This window comes from Mchenga conophoros, linkage group LG4 (genome assembly GCF_057382185.1).
Source record: "Mchenga conophoros isolate Kocher_MC1m ecotype Shallow Benthic linkage group LG4, M_conophoros_male_GT1.1, whole genome shotgun sequence".
Classification (NCBI taxonomy): Eukaryota; Metazoa; Chordata; class Actinopteri; order Cichliformes; family Cichlidae; genus Mchenga; species Mchenga conophoros.
This window is the reverse complement of record NC_140529.1, coordinates 12,261,321-12,285,221: the sequence shown is the minus strand read 5'-3', so window position 1 is coordinate 12,285,221 and position 23,901 is coordinate 12,261,321. Positions and strand designations below refer to the sequence as shown.

Here is a 23,901-nt window from a genome sequence, read left to right as displayed (position 1 = left end):
TTGTGATGTTTCAAAACAGGAAAATGGCAACATGATAACCACGGTGATGTCGTCCATCGTTTATTTACAGTTCATAATGATAACGTTTGGCTTTCATCTATTTGGCTTTGACTCCTTGGAAAGGTGTTTCACATATCAATCGATAATTGATTATCATATTTATACTATTAGCACAAAGAGGTAACGGGACAATTTCTTCTCCCGCTGGCACAAATGACCACAGGTTTGCTTAACAATCATTGTAGAGAACAACAAACCCTTCTCACACCTTTCAACTAGCAACCTACTCCATGCATTTGTGTCTCCAGTGAACAGTTTCATGTCTGAGAATGTACTAATGTGGAAAATGTCTACAGTGCTTCTAAAGAGAACAGCAATGTGAGTCCCTAAAAGGGACTTGTTACCTACAAGTTCAGGTACTGAGAATGGCTGGTTTTCCTGTGTCAAAATGACACAGAGACTGTCCAGGCACACATCCCTGGCCTCTCTAACACTCTTACAGTGTACAGATACAGAACTGTTTTTTATGGGTACTTGCTGGTGCAAGTACCCATGAAAACAGGTTGTGTGTGGGAGACATGAGGTCTAAATAGGAACTGATGAATTACACTGATTATTTCAATGATTTTCAGACATCCCTCTCACTCTGTTATGCAGTTAAACCCAGCTCCTAGGAACACTCTGTTCTCCATGTGTTTGCATTTGATCTGCCCAACTCTTGTCTAATAGTATTTTTATAAAGTGGCAGAAGGAAATTCCTAGCTGTTTTCCATGGCTGCTCCCAGTATTAATGTAGCGCAGACGAGCAGCTGCGTATATTTATTTTACTCCTCACAAAGCGGCAGCCGGACAGAGGCTTGCGTGTGAAAAGGACTTTAAAGCATCGAAAATATTATTTTCGCTCGAACATAAATAAATAAACATCCCAGAGCCAGCTCCTCTTTGGAATGTAGTAATTCTGATTTTTTATGAATGAGTGCATTCATGGCTGGCCACGCCCCCTCCCGCAACCAAACCTGTGTTGGAGGTCCAAGCCCCGCCTCCTTCCAATGCCCTCCCGCCCTGTTTTTCTTTTTTTTCCAACTTTGGCCGCGCGCCTGTGTCCTAATTGGTTAAAGGAGGGCTGGGGTGGGCGTGGTTGCCATAAAAAGAAAGGGAACGATATAAAAACAAGGCTCAAACTTTTGGTCTGTGAGAACTTGAGAGATTGGTGGAAGACGTGTGAGGATACATAAATATATATATATTTTTTGCGAGTCGGATTTTACTGTTGTGGACCAACGCTATTGCTCACTTGAAGGATTTGGGCTTTTCCTGTCACAGAGCGCTGTTTTTAAACGCTCTCCCGTCTTCCATGTGAGCACGCTGACAGCATGGGGACGCTGCTATTATTTGCTGCCTTACAAGTGGTTACAGTCGCTTCGGTGAGTACGTGAAGTGTTCTCCCTTCATGCAAACGCACGAGCTCTAAGGTCTCACGCGCCCGTGCTGCTCTCGTGCTGTCAGGGTCTGCTCTCCATGCTGGTGTTAGCGCTGCGTGCCAAAATAATAATGGCCCAGTGGCTCCCAGCACTGTTAAGATTGTCATCGCTTATTAATACGGCGGCTACTGTGCTTTCTGGTTGGCTGGTTTCCAAATTGAGGCTTGAGGAGCAATAAGAGGTCTTGAGCGGTGTTTCAAGAGGTCCCATGTAAAGTCAGTTGAGTCATTTTACGATTTGTTTGGCGGTTTATTTCCATTACATTTTGTAATGTTACACTACAAATGTGATCACTAGTGTCCGAAGCATATTCAAGTAAAGGGGAAATATATGCAAACTATATAAATGTAATTGGTTACACTCTCTTCGCAGTCTAATTAAATTATCTGACAAGTAAAAGTAATAAACCCTACTATGTGTACACCGGCTTCCATCCAACTGTAGGTCTAAAATTATACCACAGTAATTTTATCCAATGGGTATAAAAATACACTTCGATATGAAGTCGTTCCGCTCCATAAATATCTCAAGGAATATTATGTGACTTTTGGCTGGGAGATGCTTTAACTTACCATGTTATGCACGGTGATTCACGAGTTATTGTTCAGTCTTTGTGTAATGTAATTTTAAACCCTCCCAGGAACCTCAGCAGTGAGTGAAAGCAGTGCCAGTGCTGGTTCTGGCACACCAGAACTTGGCCCGGGTTAAGAGAGTGGCGGCGGAGTCAGGAAGGGATCACTGTAGGTGATCTGACTGCGGACAGTCAGACTGACAGCTCCCTGTGATCCACAGGCTGTGTGATCCCAATAAATGCTGGGAGTGGTGAGAGTGGCTTGTGTGTGTGTCGACACAGAAGGGGGTCAGAAACAAAAGATTTAGAAGCCGGGAGGTGGGGGTCAGTGAACGTACCTTTCATCCCCTCTTGCCAGGCGAATGCCAAGCGGAAGGCGACAGAGGGCTACAGATACCCCTGTGGGGTTCAGGACAGTGCCGAGTATTCAGGCAATATTTTAAGCCACACACACACACACGCATTCATACATACACGTTGAGGACTTTCTGTGATCTGGGTAACTTGAGTCAATCTGTTGTCCTGCCTGGTTCCAGTGTGATTTTTCTCTTTATTCCTTTTGGTGCAGAAGGTTAAATTACTCTGTCCCTTCCTGCAGGTGACTGCTGAGTGTCCAGTAGTGTGCGAGTGCCCAGCAGTGCCCCCATCTTGCCCCCCAGGGGTAAGTTCAGTCCCAGACGGATGCGGCTGCTGCAAGGTGTGTGCTGCCCAGCTAAACCAAGACTGCCATGAGGGGCGCCCTTGTGACCACCATAAAGGACTGGAGTGCAATTATGGCAATGATGTGGGCCGAACCCATGGCATCTGCAGGGGTATGTACCACAGAGGTGGCAGAGCAGGGATGGTGGGGGTGGGAAGGGTTGAGAAGTGGTGAATTTTTTTTTTTTTTTTTTTTTTTTTACCCCTGCTTTAGATCAGGCACAGCTTTGGGGGTTGAAGTAAGGCAATGTGTAACTTCAGGGTGGGGAATCTGGCTTCTGAGCCAGGGCGGCTGGGGTTTCTCTTTGATAGGGGCTTGAGGTTTGAAGCCTGTGCCACGTTTCAAAAAACAGAGCACCTTCATGAGCCTGTGACTGAAACCCGGCCAGCCCCGGTATTTATATAAGTGCTGCAGTGTGTACACAAACAGGCCTGTGAAACACACAAACACACATGCACAGACAGTGGTATTTTTATATGTGTGTTTATTTGGGGGTGTTGCTATATAAAGGGGGGTGGGGGTATCCGGGGTGTTGTGTGGGGAGTCCCACTCAGGGTGTTAAGGGAAAGGACGTTGTAAACAAGTCAACGTTCCCTTTCTGGTCTAAGAATAGTGTTTGCTTCTTAAATGTGGAGATGTTGCGACTGTTCTCTCTCTCCTTTCATCTGTCCACCACACACATTAAATACACAGTCACATAAAAGTCTTGCTATTTGATGTCTAAAGACTAAGTGTGTGCTATTAAAAGCGTTCTGACCAGCTCGCCTGTCTTCTCTCTTCCTCCCAGCGAAGGCCGAGGGCCGCTCCTGCGAATACAGCGGTCGGATTTATCAAAACGGCGAGAACTTCAGAGCTGGTTGCAAACACCAATGCACTTGCATCGATGGAGCAGTAGGGTGCGTGCCTCTTTGCCCCAGCCACGTGCCCTTGGCGTCACCTTCCTGCCCTGCCCCGCAGCTGGTCAAGGTGCCCGGGCAGTGCTGCCTCAGCATCGACTGCCACAAGGGAACCACGGTCGTGCCCCCGGTGTATCGCCGACCCCAGCCTCCCGCTTTCCCTCCGTACCCTCCATTCATTCCCTACCCAGTGTATCCCTACCCAAAGCCTTTCCCGAAGCCTTACCGGAAGTTTTACACTTACAAACACAAAAAGGAGAAGGATACCCTTGGCAACGAACTGGTGGAAGCGGTACGCAAGTGGGGCAAGCCACGTGGAAACAAGCACCTGGCAGGTGAGGAGTTGGTGACCTGCTGTGGAGTGCGCCTGTTTCCACTACACAGTAAAGTGTCCTGTTTACGCTTTATTCACTTCAGCCCGCTGATGCACAAACGGCCTCGCTGTGAGCCGTCTCCCCGGCGTCCATGCATGTGTTTTGGCATTTATGTGAAGCTTGTTTTCCACTGGCTCCTTGCACACCAGAGGTGCTCTTGGTCGCACTCACACACACTGCTCTTTCACAGCACATGCCTCCGTCACCCAGCTTTCCCTGCTCTGTAATCATCCTCTCTGTGCGTCAGTGTTGCCTGTTCAGTGAATAAGGCCAGTGTGCTGTGCATCTGTGTACCTCTGCTTTTCCCTCAAACTTCCCAGTAGCCACTTCACTCCCCCTGCTTAACTCCTGCTGACCTGGCTTCTCTCTGGCTCTCTCTCAATATTTCCCATCATCGCTCTCCCTCACGTGTCCTTTCTTTCATCTCTCGTAGCCTGGAAGCAAACAAGTGATGAGTGCGTGGTTCAGACCACTTCCTGGTCCGAGTGTTCCCGGAGCTGTGGGATGGGCGTTTCTTCTCGTGTTACAAATGACAATGCTCAGTGTAAAATGATCAAGGAGACGCGCCTGTGCAACATTCGGCCCTGCAGCTCCATGTCCATCCCAGTCAAGGTGAGGAATGCATGAGTGTGTTTGGATGCTTTAAAGATCCTTATAAAGGCAGACCTTCTTCTCATGACCCCAGCCACGGAGTTCCAGCAACCAGACTAAATAAGATTCAGGAAAGAAGCGTCTCTCGAGGGGCAGTTTGTATTAATATCATGGCATGTATAAAGCCCCCTCCCCTCGAATCCCTCTGTTGCTGGACCCCTTTTTGATCCATTCTGTCTATTCAAAGTCCTGTTGCTGTGTGAGATGAAAACAGAGGGGAACGAGACCTGTGGCTTCAGCTCGTTGTAGATCAGAGTATATCAAAGTATATCAAAGTGTAGCTAATTAGTTTGAAAGTTTTGAAAATACCATTTCACATTTCCTGCCAGAGGGTTGGTTGTGATGATTGACAACACTCTCAATACAGTAAATGTTTTCATACAGTAAATATGAAAACTAGAATGAAACTAGAGAGAACAGCCTGGCTCAGTTCAAAGATCATAAAACGCTGTAATGAAATCCTGCTTTACTGGAACTGAATTATAAAAGTAAAATTTCAACAGGGCTAAGATCAGAAAGCCTTGCCTGGTTAAACGGCAAGTGCTCAACGCCAAGAAGTAGGCCACAACACATCCTGTAGCTTCATCACAACCTCTGAAGATGCAGAGCGTCAACAGACATACTTAATTACCTACACTTTGGAGTCATTAGAAGACATTAGGAACGTGTAACTTGTAATAAAAAAGTAACTGGCAACGGCCCCATCCTGTACATGGTACAGCTCATGTCATCATCACTTTGATCTACCCAAATATAATAAACCTAATTGGCTTAATTACTACTAAATATGATGACTACTAAAAAAGTTAAAAGCGCAACTTTAAACATTTTGCTACAGGTCAGACACTTTAACTTTTGCATTAATATGAATAACAGGGGCTTTTAATTTTAAACACAGAATTTAAGATGGAAATAACTGCAAAGGCAAACTGTGTAAAACAAACAAACAAAAAACCCCCACCATAGATCATGCAGTTTGTTCGTACAAATACACAGTAAAAGAAACCAAAAAAACATCATGGTGGTGACCAAAATGCTAATACAGAGGCTTCAAAATGCATCTTGCTGTGTCTGTGTTTTTTTTTTTTTTTTTTTTTTATATACAGTCTATAATTAATAGATTGATACCTGCTAATGCGACTTTCAGTTGCTCCTTTATTCACGAAGCTGCACTTTTTTTACTGGCTTCATGTTCACGTTTGAACTTTGACTACATAAGTGTGAATCGGAGAACTTTTTGCTGCTGCGACAGAGGAATAACTCTGTCTCCTTCACTGACGTGACACCGCGGCCGACAGCTGCACTCGGTGGCACTATGCTGTGTGATTTAAAGAGCACTTCGCCCACTCTGTTGCTCTCTCACATTTCAAACAAAACACTCTCAGAAACATTTTGCCCCCTGCCTCGAGCCACTCATGAAGCTGATTGGCTTGTTGTGCACCTGTTTCTCTGAGCTCTCCCAGTGTTTGCAGAGCTGCTGTGGGTGTTAATGGAAACAAGTGTCAATCCTTAACTATCGCTGGCACGCTATTCTCTCCGGCGCTCATCTGCTGTTCTGACCTTTTATTTCTTTCAGCCCATTAACTTTGTTTTTCACGTCATGAGCGATGAATAACAAGTTGCTTGATGCTGCTCTATGGTACGGTGGCAGCTCTAATTTCAAGCAAACGTGAAGCCATAAAGCTTTCACTGGAGCACAGTTTTAAACCGGCTACACACCACACCCATGCCTCCTGTGCCAAAGAAAGACTTTGTTAGCAGATTTTATGGATCACCCAGAGAGTCAAATTCTCTAAATATCTCGACAACCTTTAGACCTGGTAGAGTTAAGTATGTAAGGTGAATTTATGCGGTTATTCATGTTCCCCTGACTATTCCTGACATCACTGGATGTCAGGATCACTGGATCACTGTAAGGTTTGGTCCACATTCAGGGTAAACTGGAATCATAGAGTGTATATAAAAGATGAATTTAGCTCTATTAGCCATTAGTTAGTGATTGGAGGGTCTGACCAAAAACTCTGCATGCTCACACAATAGCCACTTGATAATCACAAGGTAAGCCCACAATTAAACATACTATGTTTTATTAGCTATTTTGATTATAATTTATAAAACGATAAGACCTCAAATCGCTAAATAAAGACTAAAAATTCTGCAAGAAAGTGTTTAAAGAGCTCAGAGATCAAGTGTACAGTTGCCCTGAGAGGTCAAATGCAGTGCAACTTAAGAAAACACCAAGAAAATAGAAAAATGCTGCAAAAGTACACAAAACAAAGGAAGTGTTTTTGGGGGAGATGTGATGGAACAACTGTGGTAGATGTTAGGATTGCACTGGGACGTGCTTTAAAAAAAAAAAAAAAAAGCTTATGTTCTATCTACTTTGTCTTCCTCATACTTGTGGCCAATTTTGAAACAATTGCACCTGGATGGTTAAGATGCACAGAGACAGACTGGGGTTTGAACCAGGAACCCTTTTGCTCTGTTTGCTAACTGATATTGTTTATATACATGTCCACCTTTTATATACAGTCTGTGATTTTTGGTGACATTATAGCAGGATCAACATCAAGTTTTAAATTTGGGCACTACTTTATGTCAGTGCCATCAACATCAGTTCATTTACTTTTCACTGGAAAACATTCCCCTTGTGACAGGCTAAACCAGGATGGTGAACAGTACAGCCTCACAGCCCTGCGTGCATGGCTGTAGACACCTGGTGAAGCCTTTTCACTGGAAAAACTGAATTGCTTCTTTCTTCTTTCTCCGTCCACAGAAAGGAAGGAAGTGCTCTCGCACCCATAAGGCCCCAGAGCCACATCGTCTGTCATATGCTGGCTGTAGGAGCACTCGCCTCTATCGGCCCAACTACTGTGGAGTATGCCGGGACGGCCGCTGCTGCTCGCCACGTCGCACCCGCACAGCTAACGTGACCTTTGCCTGCCCTGACGGCGAACGCTTCAGCAGGTCCGTGATGTTCATCCAGTCGTGCAAGTGCAGCGACGAGTGCAACCATCTCAACGAGGCCGTAATGCCCCCACAGCTGTGGCTCTATGGGGACACGCACAAATTCAATGACTAGCGGCGTTACCCTGCCAAACCTACATTCCTTCATAAAAACAGACATTAACTCCCCCATCTCACCCCTGCCCCAGCAGTACCCATTATAGAGTAGTTGTCCTTAGTGGATCCATGAGCGGAACACACACCGAAACATTTGAGGATGAATGCGGAAAAGAGGAATGTGTCTCGGACTGGGCGTACCTCACAATGTGGAAACCGCAAAAGTGACCAGGCCCTGCTTTAGTGTAGATAAAAAGCTGTTTCTGGCCTTGCCAGACTTTAAACTGTGAATAAATCTTTGGGTGTAAGCAGACCCCATGTTAGTGCCCAGCTTCAAAAGTTCCCTAGAACTGTTTTTGGGAACAGCTGAGAAACACAGACATGCATAAGTCTTTCGTGTGCTGAAGGATTCACGGTGTGGATTTGACAAACCTGCTGGAATCACGTCTGCGCACTCCAGTATATGACAACTGATAGACTAAGTGACAAAGAAGAATAGGATGGCGTTGGTAGAAGATGGAAGTTTGTCTCAGATGTTTTGACGGGAATGTGGTTTGGGTCATTTTATGGTATTTATTCTCTGGTATTTATTGTCGAGACAGACATGATGACACAGCAGCCTGCCACTGGGGAAGGTGGCGCTGCTATTCTCGGAGAATCGATGTGGCAGAACAACAATATCAGGCGGACAATACTGCTGAGCCCAGAGAGAGGGTGAGGAACTGCCATCAAACCAGGACTTGACCCCGGGCTCAGATTTGGTCAGAAAGCCATATCTAATGATGAACAACAAATGATAAAGGAGGAAATGAGGTATATACAATGGATAAAGTTGGAGTTGAACTTGGTGGTTGGAGGCATAAGTGGGAAAAAATGTCAAAGGTTGTTTACGCAGCTGGACTCGCCTTGCCTTCACAAGAAACTGAGACATTTCGCGAGCATCCGAAGAACACGCTCGGGATTCTGTCGCCAACAAGTCGACCACCTAATTTGGCCAGGTACAATCCTGACTCGTGATGGCAGAAGGAGACAATCGTCCACTCTGGTTTGTTTTATAAATGAATTTTGGAAAGCTGCATGTGCCACGGTAAATGTGTTATTTGTGATTTGAAGGTGGAACTGCTCTGTCGTCTAATCTGGCTCGTAACTGAGCAGCCTCTTCGTGTTAAAGTGCATCCTGTTTCTGAGAAATGCTGTTGAAAGGCTGTTCAGTCGTTTCACACGGCTGTGAGAAGAGCTTTATGTAATTTTGTTTTCAGGGGGTTGAGGTCTACAGCTGCCAAATGTCAGCAGGAGCCTACCTCTAAGGAAACTAACACTGTCAAGTCTATCTTCAGGTTGTACGTTACGGATGGCTTATCCCTTTATTATGATTATCCACCCGACTTGGTGTTTGGGTTGACGTTTGAGCACCTTACAGCAACCTTGATTCACAGCCTAATCTGGTATCCACATACAGATGAGTTGAAATCACGAACTGCCTTTTTTAAAATTACTGTATACAGTGGTAACTTCGTCTCAGTGGAAGCACCAATGTACTTTATCCGTTTGTGCCATAAATTACACATTTTTGCCCTGAGGTGAATGTTTTTCCCCCCTACCATCTCAACTACAAAACATCTGCTGCCCCAAATCCTTATCAGGGGTTCTTTTTAAACTTTAATTTGCTAAGAAATGTCTTGTGTTTTCCATTGCTATTTTGCCCATGAAGATGCTGTGGTTTTGATATTGTATCTTTAGTTTTATTGAGGGAAACTATAGTGCAGCTATGTACAGACACATTGTTACCTTTGTAGTTCTATCTGCTGTATAAGGGCCAATCATTATACTGAAGTAGTCCATGTATAGTTTAGCACTGGACGAGGCAGGGTTCAGATCGTTTATGAGCATTAAGTGCCAATTTTGAAAGCTTGATGACTGTAGAACTAGTAGTGTACATTAATAAGTCTGTAATTTTCTGTAATGAGTCATGCTTAAGATCTTATGCTTAAAAACAAAAAAGTGTTCCTTGTGATTAACTCTTCTTGGAATCTGGTTAGTTTACAGTTGACTTTAAGAGCTGGAATGAGTTCATCGTTTCGCTTTTTAAAAAATAAAATTCTCTCTGACAATCATTGTTGAACATTTATCAAAAGAGGATTTTTTTGTCACGTAGATTAAATTATACAGCAACTCTATGGTGTAGCGCTTAACACATCCCCCTAACATGCAGATAAATGCATCTGGTTTAAATTGAGTCAGATCAAACATGCAGATCCAGCTGCTGTGGCGGAGCAGCCAAAGATCTGCAATTTCACAGCTATGCTAGCAGCCCTGCAACGAGCCATACTATGTTAACATTTAGCAGGCATTTCATGTATTTACACATGTACACTACAGTCACTATTTGGTACTAAAGAAAAGTTACTTAGTGGCAAGATAAATTTGTGTCTGCCCAACTGCACTTAAGATATCAACATCCAATATCGAGTTACTGTGCAGCAATAAAAATTGCAGAGAACCATCACTATGACTCTGCACAGTGATGTTTATCCAGTATTGAATTGTTGCTAAATCATCTAAGCAGATTTCCACTTGTTTAACACTTTGAATTTTTAATACTTAAAACAAAATACCAAGAAAAAAAAAAAACAGTTAAACAGTGACATGTTTTGCCCCGTCAAAATCTGCAAATTCATCACTACCAGTTCATGTGGTGACTTCATTTATTGGAGGATATTCAGTTAAAAATCCATAGAAAGAGCTGCCATATGAGCCAAATTTGTGTCTTTACAACTTTTTGATTACCAGCCAAACAGCCACTTTTTTTGTACTGGGAAGGAAAACAAAACATCTCCTATACAAATCTTGCTTGGACATAAAGAAAAAGCAGACTCCTATCACATGTTCCTCTGAAAGTTTCCCTGAAGCTCTGTCGCTGCTGAGACTGAAACCAATGAAAACTGAGCAGAGACAGCATCCTCATAAGTGACCACAACAGTAAAATGACATTTTATAAAAAGTTTTAATTCCATTAAGCAAAACAAAGACAAATTAAAACCAAACCCCCCTAAAAACTGACAATAAAAATAAACGTTTGGTGAACAGAGGAAAGGCAGAGCTTTCAAATCAATGGTGAAGTACGTCTACTTCCAAATACAAGACGAGATCCACGAAGAGCAGACTGCCGTTTGGCCGGGGACTCATCTGGACTGCTCGACTACAGAGGGGGAGAGAAGGAGAGACTAGTTGAGCACGCAAAACATCAGAACGATGAGCAACAGCTGAGCATACCGACGTTTCAGCAACAGGTTAAATATGTGAAGGATTTGAGGAGCGCTTCAGTTAACGTGACAGCACCAACTGTTGCGTCTTGTTGCCGAGTAAAGGTTTACTGCAATTTTCTGTGGGGAACGCTTCAGCATTAACGCAATGATTTAATAATAAAGTGCTGCAAAACTCTTTAATCCACAGATCACAGTGGTTCTAATGTTATTAAAGACATCAGTATGCTTTTAAGGAGGCATTCAGAAATAAGAAAAACCAAAAACACTTACTGTAAGATGAGATGTCAATCTCATCTGGCAGCTCGGCCACATTGACTTCAAAGCGGTCCTGCACATCGTTTAGAGTCTTGGCATCAGTCTCGTCTGACACAAAGGTTATAGCCAGGCCTTTGGTCCCAAACCTACCAGCACGGGCAACCTGAGGGGCGCAGAGAAGGTAAGAGTAAGTCCAAACTGCAACATGGACTACCACTAGCATTCACACGGTGCTTGATGAGCAAATAAGACAGCCAACTTTCCTGCATATGAAAAAGGAGAGGGGCTCAGAAATTCATTTCTCACCCTGTGCAAATAGGTGTCAGAATCTTCTGGCATGTCGTAGTTGAAGACGATATTCACTCGCTCAATGTCCATCCCTCGGCCAAACAGGTTTGTGGCCACCAGGATCCGCCGCTGGAAGTCTTTGAATTGCTGATAGCGAGACAGCCTGAGAGAGGGTAAGAAGGGGAAGGAGGACAGAACCATCAGGAGGATTATCAACAAGCACTCTCTGAAGACTAATGCGTTGAGTTGAAGGATGAGGCCTCCTGCTCTCAAAAATACACAACACATTTGAAGCTCAGCAGAGCATGTTTACGAGTTGAGAGTTTATAAGTCACCTTTCCTCCTGAACCATTCCCCTGTGGATGGCAATGGCAGGGAAATTTTGCTCCACCAGTAGCTGGGACAGAGCGACGCAGCGCTGAACTGACTTGACGAAGATCACCACCTAGAGGCAACGCACGGGCATTAAGGAAGCACCGAGTTAGACCTCTGATGCAATTTTTATTACAGCTTTCAATGAGTATTTGGGACCTTTTGAATACAAACATTAGCTTGCAACAATATAAAGATGTATGTTCCCTCACCTGATTGAACTCCAACACATCAAGCAGGTCAAATAGCTTGCGGTTTTTCTCGCTGTCCTTCAGCTTGCAGTAGTACTGTTGCAGGCCGTGGAGTGTAAGTTTGGTCTCGTCATCCACAAACACCTCCATGGGCTGTACATGAGATAGCAGGTAAGTAAAACTTCAGTGCAGCAGTTTTCAGTACAGACCGAAAGTGGTGGAGATGAGTTGTCTCACAAAAAACAACAGACATTCAGAGGTGAAGCAGCCCTCCGCTGCTTACTTACATCTTGCATGAACTTGCGGCACACTGGACGGATTTCCTTACTCAGTGTTGCACTGAACATCATGACCTGCTTCTCATGCGGTGTGATCCGGAAGATGTCCTGAACATCACGCCTCATGTCTGCCATGTGAAGAAAGAAAAAGAGTGAAAAAAATGACTAAGGTAAGATTCTGACTGACTACTGCAGTTTTGCTGCCGACTTGGTGAAAACTGGGAAGACAAAAGCAAAGAAAAGTCACCTAGCTGCTCCAGCATTTTGTCACACTCGTCCAGGACAAAATGCTTGACGTTCTTCAGACTGAGCGTCTTGTTCCGGATCAGGGCGAGGATACGGCCGGGAGTTCCGACAACGATGTGAGGGCAGTTCTTCTTCAGGACGTCCTCGTCTTTCTTGATAGGCAGGCCACCAAAGAATACGGCTGCTTTTATGGTGGGCATGTACTTGGAGAAACGCTCGTACTCTTTGCTGATCTGGAAGGCCAGCTCTCGTGTGTGACACATGACTAATACAGACACCTGGAGACAAGGAAACACAGATTAAATCCAAAAATCTATCAAAAAGTCAAAGGTAGGCAGAATAATTTGTTTAAAATGAACAGTTTTACATTACAAACGACAAGATGCATTTAATGTTAATGTTACATTTTTAGTGTTTTATGATCATCTAAGCATCTGTCCTTGAAAGAAAATTACATCCCACTGTAGCTATAACACCTTAGACTTGAAGGTCTGCAACTCTACAAGCCAGAACTGAGCCATATATCAACTCTTTGGTGTATAATTTCCACATAACAAGCACAACATGAAAATGCCACTTACAATCAAATAGACTGATGCTATAATACACAACGAATGTCATCCATCCTCTCAAATCCCCAAATTCCACCAGGATCGGCTGCGCTGCATTTCAGCACTGACACGAACACTTAAGCCAATCGACCCTTATGCCTGATTTATGCTTTAGCAGGAAATCTACATATTAAACGGAAACCCCTCTTAACCGCAAGCGTAACATAGAAAACCCAACATGTAGTAACATTTCTCTTGTCAAGTTATGTGGAAGGTTTTGGTGCAGCGTTAAGACGGGTTTCTGATTACGTCGTAGATTTCCCGCTAAAACATATTTTATTGTTGTCCTCAAAACTGCATATCCCAACAAAGAAACCTGCTGGTTATAAGTCACCTATGAAATCTGTTATTTGTATATTAATAAGGAATGTCATGATCCCAGAAATTCATCAGTTGGTACCAATACCAGTAGAATCACACAGCTGGATAGTGAAACAAAATGACTGGCTGGTGCCAGGTACTGTTACTAAAACATTTTAGAATTCTGATCATTTATTTAAATGTTGACATCATTTTACTGACAAGACCCAGACTGAGATGTTAGGATGGCTGCCGAGTAGCCCATTAGTGTTACTAGCAAGTGACTGTAACTCGTGTTAGTTACATTAAGTGAGCACAAACATTTCAAGGTTATTTTACAATGGGGAGTCTCAAACAAAATAAGCAGTAATCTGTGATTCTGGATAAGATTTGTAGGACAAAACTTTGGATGTCACTCTTAACTTATTCGTCCTCAACGTGAACTACATAAATAGCTCTGGATACCAGTCTTTCATGTGCCTTGCTAAATTGGAAGTCCAATTATTGTTTGCATATCGCCTCTTGCTAATCAATTATCTCAGATTTTGCAGCCACCTGAATGCAAAGTAGCTGCACAGCCGACTGCCTTCCTTAAAAAAAGAGAGAGCAGAAGTTTGTTGCAGTTGCACGACTTTCCATCTTCCACCTGTTCTTTGACAATAGAATACTTTAAACCACATCCTGCCTCCTTTAGTTTTGGAAGGATTTCTGCCTCCCTGCATAAGCTGATGACGAGCACTGCTGCATCTCATAAATCTTGGTATCAAAATGGTACCATGGGTATTGATTCTGTTGGCATTCCCTAGCTCTGACTAAGACTGATTTTGATCAGTCTTGTTTGTGCTCTCTCACAGGTGGCTCTGACTTCAGCTAAGTTAAAAACAAAAACAGGACAACAAAAACATTTGGACCTCTATCAGCTTTTATTGGCTTGTTCATTAATTACCAGACTAATAACATTCATTGCCGATAAATGAAAAGCTCAACATTGAAGGTACAGTCAAAGCATGTTAAACACACATACTAACCTGTCCGTCAACGGGTTCGATCTGTTGCAGGGTGGCCAACACAAACACAGCCGTCTTGCCCATACCAGATTTGGCTTGGCACAGGATGTCCATGCCCAGGATAGCTTGTGGGATGCATTCATGCTGCACTGTGTTTTTAAACAACACAACACAAATATTAATGTTAAGTGCAGTCTTATTATTACCTGCAAATCAATTTCTTTGAACTGCTATAAAGAGCACAAGAGGAGTGGCAGTCCTGCTGGGAGTGGTGCATTTTTTTTAGACGCACAAAGCAAGTCAAGCTATTCAAAAATTCTTAATGTATGCAAGCAAGATAAGGTAAGCGCTGTTGAAGAACATGCAGACTTACAGCTTTTGACTGGTTCTACCAGTGTAGTGCAAGGGTATGCCATAAACAAACTCAATTGCCAGTTCCCCACTAGTCCCATTTAACAAAAGGTACCAGAACAGTTGAATGCGTCTCACCTTCAGATGGATGCTCAAAACCACAGTCAATGATGGCGCGGAGAAGCTCCGGCTTCAGAAGAAAATCCCTGAAACCAGAGCTGTGGATGGAAACATAGGAACCTTTCACCTCCTTCTTGCCTGCTGGGGTTGCACTCTCGGGGGCTCCTTGAGGCTCCTCATCCTCTTCATAATCAAGGAGCTCGTTGTCAACGTCATTCTCAGCCATTGTATTTGTCTGGAACAAAGAAAATACAGCTGAGTATTAATGATCACTGTCCTTCATCTGTGTCTGTAAGAGAGGGCTCCCTTTACTTAGATTATATGAAGCGAGGTTCTTATTCGAGCCCACTTGTTGCACATATTTTAATACATTTAAAAAGTCTTATTTTATTCTACCATTACAAGGCGGGTTTGACTTTGTGCAACTATGAAAATCGTGGTTGGTTATAAACGTGACTCCAAACATTAGCTCTATTGTGTATAACTCGAACTGAATTTTAAAGAGTAAGCCTGTGGTTAAGAAATGCTAAGCAAGAAAACACGCAACAGAGCAGGCCTAAATATGAATACTCTAGTGTTTTGTAGGCAGAAAATATTCTGTACGACCACGTACACTCAATATAACAAACAAGGTCAAAACCGTAACCGACGATGTCAAATTGACCAAACCGGTTAGCTTCTAAGCGCATACAACACTAGAAAGCCATTGTGTTGCATAACCATTGCTAACGTGGCAAGCTACTCTTCTACACGACAACAACTAATCCGCTACGACCAACTAAATATTCCCAACGGCATAAGAAGGCGATCTTTTCGTAATTGTAACGGGAGTGTTATATGGATGACAAAAAGGCGGCATATTTCGTGTAAATAAGGAAATCTAAGTGGCGATTGCTTTGCTATCAAATGCTAGGCTACAAAACGCTAAGTAACACCGCCCCCTGAAACAAACAACGAAAGGTTATTTTTAGCGATAGCAAACACTACTGCAGCCCAAATTAAACAAATATAATTCACAAGCTTCTTTAGGTGAAACGAGACGCGGAAAGCCGCCCAAGCGGGACAATGAAGTAGTTCAAGGATTCCTACCGTTTCGGTGTTAGCTTCGACTGCCCCGATAGATCACAACCGCATGGAGAGGCCTCAGTTAGTTTATACCACCAACCGGAAGTTCCGCCTCGACTAAAGCGGGTCGATATCATTCGCCCGTTTATGCGACCTCTGTGAAAAGCAGCCTGTGATTGGACAAAAAGTGTGCCGCAGTCCGTCGCAGTTGAAAAAAGCGGGACACAGTTGTAGCTGCTCTCCGTAGGGGAGCTCGGGAGGGACACTCGAAATAAATTAATACAGTCACGTTTTGCTGCAATATAAGTATAAAATTAACCGGGATGTGTTTGCGTATGATAATGCAGGCCTGTGACCTTAAATATAAAACAGCTTCCTGGAATTGATTCAGGTTGGATCAATTTTGTTAGTTTGTTTTTGTTTCACAGAAATCGTTAAAATTGTATGAAATCTAGACGTTCAAGTCGCGCGAGGCAAAACTCCTCTCCAGGATGTGATGTTAACAGTGTGAAGAAATTCGGACTCCATCAATAAAAGTATATGTAACTGTAATTTCTATGTTTCCTTGCACAAGTCTAAATCAAGCTTTAATTCTGGAAACATTAAGCACTGAGAATTAAAAGTCTTTAGTGCCTTCTAGTGGTCAATGAACGCATTAGTGTTGTACAGCATAAATGTCGTTGAAGCATTACTAACGTTTACAACCTTTTATTAAAATCAGAATTACGAATAACAAACGGGCGCCAAAGGCCGATAATACGGTAACTGTATTAATAACGAGAAGTATCAGTATTTCCAACTATCCAACATGGATACACTGGCATCAGGTCTCAGCTTTCATAATACTTTGAAGAATACTTTTATACAGGAAGCAATCAGGAAGTATCTGCAGATCTGCAGAAATCTTTACAAAAGAATAAATTTTATTGCTCTGTCATCTATAAAATCTCACATTCTTTAACAGGAAAACTACAAATACAGAATGACAAGTAGTGTTATTTAAATATATTAATGGAGATGTCCACACTCATTTGATTTTAACTCACAATTTATGCGTTCATCACAGATGTTCTTATTCAAAAATATTCCAGAAATATTTTTCAATGCAATACAAAGCAGTCCATCTGTTAGTTCTGCATTTTCTAAAAACAAAATGGACAATAAGGGCAGATTGGTGAAGAATTTGCCTGATGCAGTAGTTGAAGAAAAACCTTCTAAATTGTAAGAAACTCCATCAGTGCTTTTATTTTATTATGTCACCAGTCTGATAGCTGTTGTCCTTATATCTGTGATTCCAGAGCAGAAGAGAAGCTCCACTGTGTAGGAGAGAAGTAGGGAAAACTGTCAGACTCGGGCCTGGAATGCTCCTCTGTGTGCGCACCACCTGGGGTGTAAGAGCGGCTCAGGAAGTCTCTGACATGCGGTGGCAAAGAAAGAAAGAGCCAGTTTTCCACCAGGAGACCACCTCCATGCAGCCCTGAGCAGCAGCCCAGTTCAGCAGGCAGTTCTTCCAGATTGTTGCTGCGCAAGTCCAGCCTGCACAGTTGACTTAGAGCTGCAATCTCTCTGGGTAAGAAGCTAAGAGAGTTGTGAGACATATTCAGGGTGCGCAACTCCAAACAGCAATTGAAAAGCTCAGTGGGTAGCCTCTCCAACCTGTTCCCACTGAGGTCCAACTCTGTGAGCAGCTGCAGTGCCTTCACCTCAGCAGGCAGCTCCTCCAGCAGGTTACCGGCAAGCAGGAGCCTCCGAAGGCGTCGAAGAGTGAAGAGCGCTGGAGGAATGCTCTGGAGCTGGTTGTTTGACAGATCCAAGAGCTCGAGGCCTCTAAGCACACCCACGCTGGCCGGCAGTACCAAAACACGGTTGTAAGCAAGTCTAAGACAAGAGAGACGACGAAGGTGAGCCAGACTAAGCAGCTCCTCCAGAGTCCTCAGGTTATTGTGCTGCAGGTCAAGCACCCGGAGGTTGGTCAGTGCTAACAGAGCAGAGGGTAAACGCTCCAGCTGGCAATCCTGCAGATGCAGCTCTGTCAGGTAAACCATCCGCTTCAGGCCCATCAGCACAAGCAGCCTCGTGCCCTCATTCTGGATCTCCAGTCTCACCAAGCTGCTTGCCACCTCGCAGAGCTCACCGGGGATCCGCTGCAACATGCCTCGAATCACCAGCACACGTAGGTGTCGCAACTGGCGTAGGCTCCCCAGTGCCCAGCTACGGCCCACCCCACCGTCACTGCCTAAGCGACCAGAGAGGTGAAGCTCATGAAGGCCTCGCAAGGAGAGGACCCAGCTGGGGATCTCTGATGCCTGAGTGAAGGTAAGCTGAAGGACTTCTAGACGTTCCTGGAGAAAGGCAAGCGCGCTGGGATCCACAGTTGCTGTGCAGTGGTAGAGGTGCAGCTCCCTGTAGTTGGAATGCCACATAAAAGTCCAAGTTAGAGTCTAAAAAGAAGTGAATACTTTAAAAGAAATACTTTCAAAGACTACGCCCCTGCACTGTACAACTCACCTGAGTGAGGTCATGCTGGTCATGTGTGCAGTAAACCTGGTGTCTGTGATGAGCTCCAGTTTGAGGACCTGAAGCTGGCTGAGAGTGAAGAGGGCTGGAGGAAGGCGAGGCAGGGCCACCAGCTGCAGCCTGGAGCGGCCGTCTGCATCCACGCTGATCATGGCGTGCAGCTTCTCCTCCCCCCAGCGCCTCTCTAAGCTTTCCTCCAGCAGCCTGCTCTCACTGACAGGCGACAAAAACACAAAGAGACGCTGGACCAGCAGAGGGTCGTACTGGTCTAACATGTGTATAAGAAAGGCCAGGTCGTTCTTCAGGTCAGGAAAATCTCTCAGGGAGCTCAGCTCCTTCAGTGAATGGAAGGAATATTGCTGCAGAGAGCTGAATTGAATCAAACACACCAAGGCAGAAGAAGAAGAAGAAAGAAAAAACAAAGAGAAACATCAAACAGGATATTTTGTAGCCAAAAACACAGCACTACATTTTTTACCCCTGTAACTAGTTTTCTGATATGCTCATCATCAGGAGCATCATTTATTTATTTATGCTTTTTACATTTAGACTAGTTTCTCTCCTCAAAGCCTGTTAAAGCCTGAAGTAGCACTCATACATACTCTAACTTTCTTTGGGCAAAACTATCCACTTTAAAAATATATATTCCTACCTTTTCTGCAATAAAAACACTGAAAAGTGCACCTTTAACATTTTTTTATTCTAACCTGCTTAAAATCCAGGTAAGAGTGTAAAAATTAAGCAGACCATACAGGCCCAGTAAGGTCAGGTAGGCCGCCAGCAGTTTGCGGAGAAGTGAGGAGAGCACGTGGATACACTCGAAGGTGGCGTAGCCCACCAGGGCCCGCTCCTCAGGGTGACAGGTGTGGTTGAAGGACAGGGAGCCGAGAAGAGGGACTGTGTAACTCATAATCAGTGTTACAATCAGGAGTTTGAAAACTGTCTGAGCCAAGTAGACCTGAAGAGGGAAAAATGGGCATCAAGACTAAACGATTCATGGAATTAAAAAAAAATTAAGGTAGCAAAGAAGTTGATCTGTAAATCTAGCAGACTAGAGGATCTCTTACCTTACAAATGACAGCTGAGCTTTCACAGTGGGACCTAAACTTCCTGACCCTTTCAAACAGCGCCCTCGCCTGTTCCCCATCACTTTTATCCAGACTGATTACCTGGCTGTGGCTGTCAGCCATTACTGATGGGCTGGAAGAAGGAAGTTGCTCCCGGGAGTCAAGAGATACACAAGACACAGTGGAGTTACAGGACAGTGTGGAGGGACAAGGGGATGGAGGGGTGGCAAATGCGCTGTCTATCCTCTTTAAAAGTGGGCTGTCTGTGCCCGAGTCTATGCTCGAGTGTCTTGTGTGGGTCACTGTCGGGGAAGTGGAAGTTCGGTGGTGTGGTTGTTGTGCTCGTCTTCCCTCCTCCACCATCTCCTGGATGCTCTCTTGGCGGGCGGCATGAGACAGGGCCTGAGATGTCCAGGGTGACTCACAGCACTTTGCCAAGATGGATAGGAACTGCTCTATGCGGGATGAGGTGTGGGGAAAGTGGAGCCAGAAGGAGCCACTGGCTACCAGGACGAGGGACTGAAGCAAGGCCATGTAAGGGAAGAAGCGGGAGGACAAAGGCAAAGCTTCATGGTAGCACACCTATAGAAACAGGCAAACAGCAATTGATTGTTTGACCACATGGGGGCAGCAGACATACACTGTGAAACATTAATAACAAAGGGTTACCTGTTAACAAAGGAAGAGGATTAGTATAAAAACTGAAATGGGTGCTAAAGTTATTCTTTTTAATTGAATTGATTTGAATGGGTAAAAGCTTAAAATACAGGATACACTGTAAGCCCAGTTCTGTGAGTATGTCTACTCACAGAACTAGACATACTGGTTCTGTGAGTAGACAGAACTAGTATATACTAGTTCTGTCTACTAGACATACTAGTAGACAGAACTACTAGTATGTCTAGTAGACATACTAGATATACTGTTTGCTGGTTTACTTCTATAGGTTGGCTATAGGGGTAAACCATGGTTCTATCTCCGAGGGTTAGTAAGGCTTAAATAAGCAACACCATGAGAGCTGTGAGTGAGCACTGAAACAGTCAAAGTGTGAATCAGAAGAAACTGGGAGATTAAAGTTCCACTGTAGAGCTGAGATAAGCGGTTTAATAACCTGTGGGTATGAGCAGGTCCTTTTACATAAAGGTTCAGAATGTTAAATATAGCTCACTCTATGCTTTCACAGAGTGAATAACAAAAACAACAAAGCCAGCACTACTTTACCTGGCTAATATAAATGTACTGCTGGTACACCAAGTGCGTGCGCCGACCCCGAGGTGCAGAGTGAAGATTTGGGCCGATTTTGTGTGCGTGGTGTATTTGAGGCCGTGACGATGGAGACAGTCCCACATTGGCACTTTTTGAGTGACTGTGATCACTAGTGTTTGTAGTTGAATCCAAAGGAATGCACACTACTCGGTCCCTGGACAGCTGCTCCGTACAAGCCAGGACAGATGTCATCAACATCAGGACCACCAGGTAGTCCATAAAGACCTCCCACCAGGGCTTCAGCAGTTTAGACCTGTTCTGATGCTGATTCAGAGGCGCTAGCTCTGACAGGGAAAACATGGCGTCCTCTGGGTCCTGCAAGATTTGCTTTAAAAATGAGAAAACTAAGAGAGAACTACAGCACTGACCAAATGTGGAAAGTTGTATTATAGGATCACATCATGAGCTAAACTGCAGAACTGAACTACAGTGAATTTTGTGAATATTTAACAGTCAATTTGATATAATACATAGAAAATCTTTTGAAATTTCAAATAGATGTATTCCAGAAAACTTTGAAATGCTGTTGCTAACTAAGAGTAAACGAATTATATATATATAAAAAAGTTCACTTAAGTTCTACTTGGCAACAATGCAAATTGGATCATAACAGTCCTTGTTGTTTTATCCACAGCTCTTCACCTACCTGTGCAAATAACTTCTTCTCTTGCTGTTCTCTCTCTACTTGTGATCAACCCACAGCCGCATTACAGAAACTCCAAGCCGGCGCTGTCTGGTTTAGCAGTGAAAAACTTCTGAAACTTACAAAACAAACTCCTCCTGAGCTGACTGGCACAAGGCTATTCAAAAGTTGCCATGGCAGCAGAGGATGTGTGGCTGAGAAATTTAATTCAATGCTAGAAGCCTGCTCAAGACCCACAGGGGGTTTGCTTGCTCCCTTTAACTCCTTCAGAACTGAAGTAGACAAAAATGTGACACACACAAAAAAACAGTGGAAAAATGTTTCCACTGGACAAAGTGAAAATACTTCATATGCATAATGACGGGAACACTTTACCAGCTTTATACACTGTTGGAAAGTTCAATTGACAACACTTCACAATACAGCCTGGTGAAATCTGCCTCCATAAGTCACCAACAGTAGTTCCCAGTAGGCTCAGTAGAACAAGGTGATAACCAAGAAAAGCGGACAGAGTACTTATAGCTCCACTTTCTTCATTCTAATTTTGCAGTACTAGTAGGTATGCGGGCTGTATTATAAACTACCCTAAGCCTTACTTTTTACATTGTAACTACACATTATTTTAGGTGTCAGCTGTAATATATGTCAGTTATTGTGTTTGCAGCTTCATACTTAAAATCCTTATATGGATTAAAGCAAATAATGTCTAGTGCGTCAGATAAAAGAGGTATAAGGTTGCATAACAACATAAACTACAGTAAAACAGTTAACTGAGAGCATTGTCCAGCAGAGGTCGCTGAAGTTACGGTACCGCTCTGACTGCACTCAACTGTAGTCGCACACATTATCTGTGAATGCTCCTCTTGTGCCGCTCTCACCACTTAATTACAAAACCCGAGCTTCTGTAGTGAGACCTTAAAGGTCAAAGAACTTTGATGACCAAAGTTTTGAAACTGACTTGTGAGTATTTTTGTGTGTGTGTGTGCAAGAGAGGGTCATAATGTAAATTTCTGGTGTCATTTCCTTGATATTTAGGCCACTAAACAATCTGGAGCAAACACTCAAACTGAAAATGAACCACAAGATGAGCTACTCCACACAGCTGGTGTATGTGTGTAAGTGTGAAAACTGTGTGTGTGCGCGCGCGCGTGTGTCTGCATATGTGCATGCTTTTGAGAGTGGGGCCTGGTTTTACAGAGCAGAAACGAAAAGTGGTGTGGAAGATGCAGCAGTGGTGGCAAACATTATGTGTGAGCGAGAAATGCATTCACTCATGCCACAGAGAAAAATCTCAAGATAAATTCTGCAACTGTGACTGACGAGGACAGTTCTTCAGATAACATGCTCAGCTTCTCTACGTAAACATTCAAACCCACAATACCGCCCCAGATTGCTGAGCGTTTATTAAATCTAAAAGCTTTACATAGCTGAGAATTGCAGTGCAGTTTTACACCGACTGCATTAGATTTTCTTCTAAAGCTCTCTTTCTCTCTTTGCTTGTATGCATATGTGGGTGTGGGTGTTTGTGTACGCTTATGCTGACAATGGTTACATGAAGTGCTGTATTAGTACCCCTACTGTTTACTCATAACAATCAAAAAAGCTGAATTTGGAAGTCTGTACACTTCTCGCCTTCAACCGTTGCCATCTTGGTTACATAGATGAATGGCAAAGACCGCTAATCGAAGAAACTTCTGGGATGAAGCAGAGTTAAAACATCTTCAAGAAACTTAAAGAAGTCCAGTCGCTTTTCTTTCTAAGCTCCTTAGACCTCTAATCTTTCCTCTTTCTACAAGTTTTAGACCAGTAGAAGAATAAATTATCATTGGTGTTATAACTATGGTCTCCACTAGTTAACAGTGCTAGATTGTTCTACCTTTTAGCTTTGCTCTTTTTGCCTTCATAGTTTGCAAATGAATATATGGAATCCTATGAAAAATTAAGTACTGCTGTACTCCCCACCATTCAATAGGTTGTAGAACCACATTTAGCAAGTTTAACTTAAAATAATTAATCTCGCTGAGATTTGGGCTGTCTCTAACATTGTACTCTTCTTTACTGTGTTATGCACAGCTCTCTTGCGCAGCATTTCAGTTAGGCTGAAGTCCACAAACCAAGCTCAAATCATCAAGACTCTACCACTGTGCTTTAAGAGTTGGTAGGAGGTGTTTGTGCTGGTATGCTGTTTGCTTGTGGTGGTGTGTATCACGGCCAAACATCTCTACTCTGGTCTGGTTTGTCCAAATCCAAGAAATGCAAGAATTCTTATGGTTTGTTCAAATGTAACTGCCAACCTAAGCCGTGCTGCCATGTTCTTTTAGA

General features: G+C 43.6%; 3 protein-coding genes across 6 annotated transcripts; 1 reads left to right on the top strand and 2 right to left on the bottom strand.

Annotated features, from left to right (window-relative positions):
* The first annotated feature begins 1,086 nt into the window (after positions 1–1,086).
* On the top strand, positions 1,087–9,870 carry LOC146575600 (CCN family member 1). The gene is made up of 5 exons (XM_085270360.1): positions 1,087–1,424; positions 2,651–2,864; positions 3,540–3,983; positions 4,456–4,634; positions 7,450–9,870. Exons 1-5 carry the CDS (start codon positions 1,374–1,376, stop codon positions 7,753–7,755), a joined length of 1,194 nt encoding a protein of 397 aa, XP_085126486.1. The 5' UTR covers positions 1,087–1,373; the 3' UTR covers positions 7,756–9,870.
* Positions 9,871–10,303: 433 nt separating this feature from the next.
* On the bottom strand, positions 10,304–16,267 carry ddx39ab (DEAD (Asp-Glu-Ala-Asp) box polypeptide 39Ab). Its single transcript, XM_085270359.1, has 10 exons — positions 16,111–16,267; positions 15,040–15,256; positions 14,572–14,699; positions 12,634–12,910; positions 12,396–12,514; positions 12,130–12,261; positions 11,881–11,990; positions 11,564–11,708; positions 11,273–11,420; positions 10,304–10,935 (listed from the first exon to the last, which is right to left on the bottom strand). Exons 2-10 carry the CDS (start codon positions 15,245–15,247, stop codon positions 10,919–10,921), a joined length of 1,284 nt encoding a protein of 427 aa, XP_085126485.1. The 5' UTR covers positions 15,248–15,256; positions 16,111–16,267; the 3' UTR covers positions 10,304–10,918.
* A 511-nt stretch (positions 16,268–16,778) lies between these two features.
* On the bottom strand, positions 16,779–21,714 carry LOC146575598 (volume-regulated anion channel subunit LRRC8D). Of its 4 annotated transcripts, none has more exons than XM_085272574.1 (6): positions 21,583–21,714; positions 20,892–21,251; positions 19,671–20,252; positions 19,311–19,561; positions 18,595–18,972; positions 16,779–18,489 (listed from the first exon to the last, which is right to left on the bottom strand). In XM_085272574.1, the coding sequence occupies exons 2-6, from the start codon at positions 21,234–21,236 to the stop codon at positions 17,367–17,369; spliced, it is 2,679 nt and encodes an 892-aa protein (XP_085128700.1). In that variant the 5' UTR covers positions 21,237–21,251; positions 21,583–21,714; the 3' UTR covers positions 16,779–17,366. The 4 variants fall into 4 exon arrangements, with proteins under 4 accessions (XP_085128700.1, XP_085128704.1, XP_085128702.1 ...); XM_085272578.1 differs by having other exon boundaries at positions 19,356–19,561; XM_085272576.1 differs by having other exon boundaries at positions 20,892–21,263; positions 21,583–21,636.
* Positions 21,715–23,901: the final 2,187 nt, after the last annotated feature.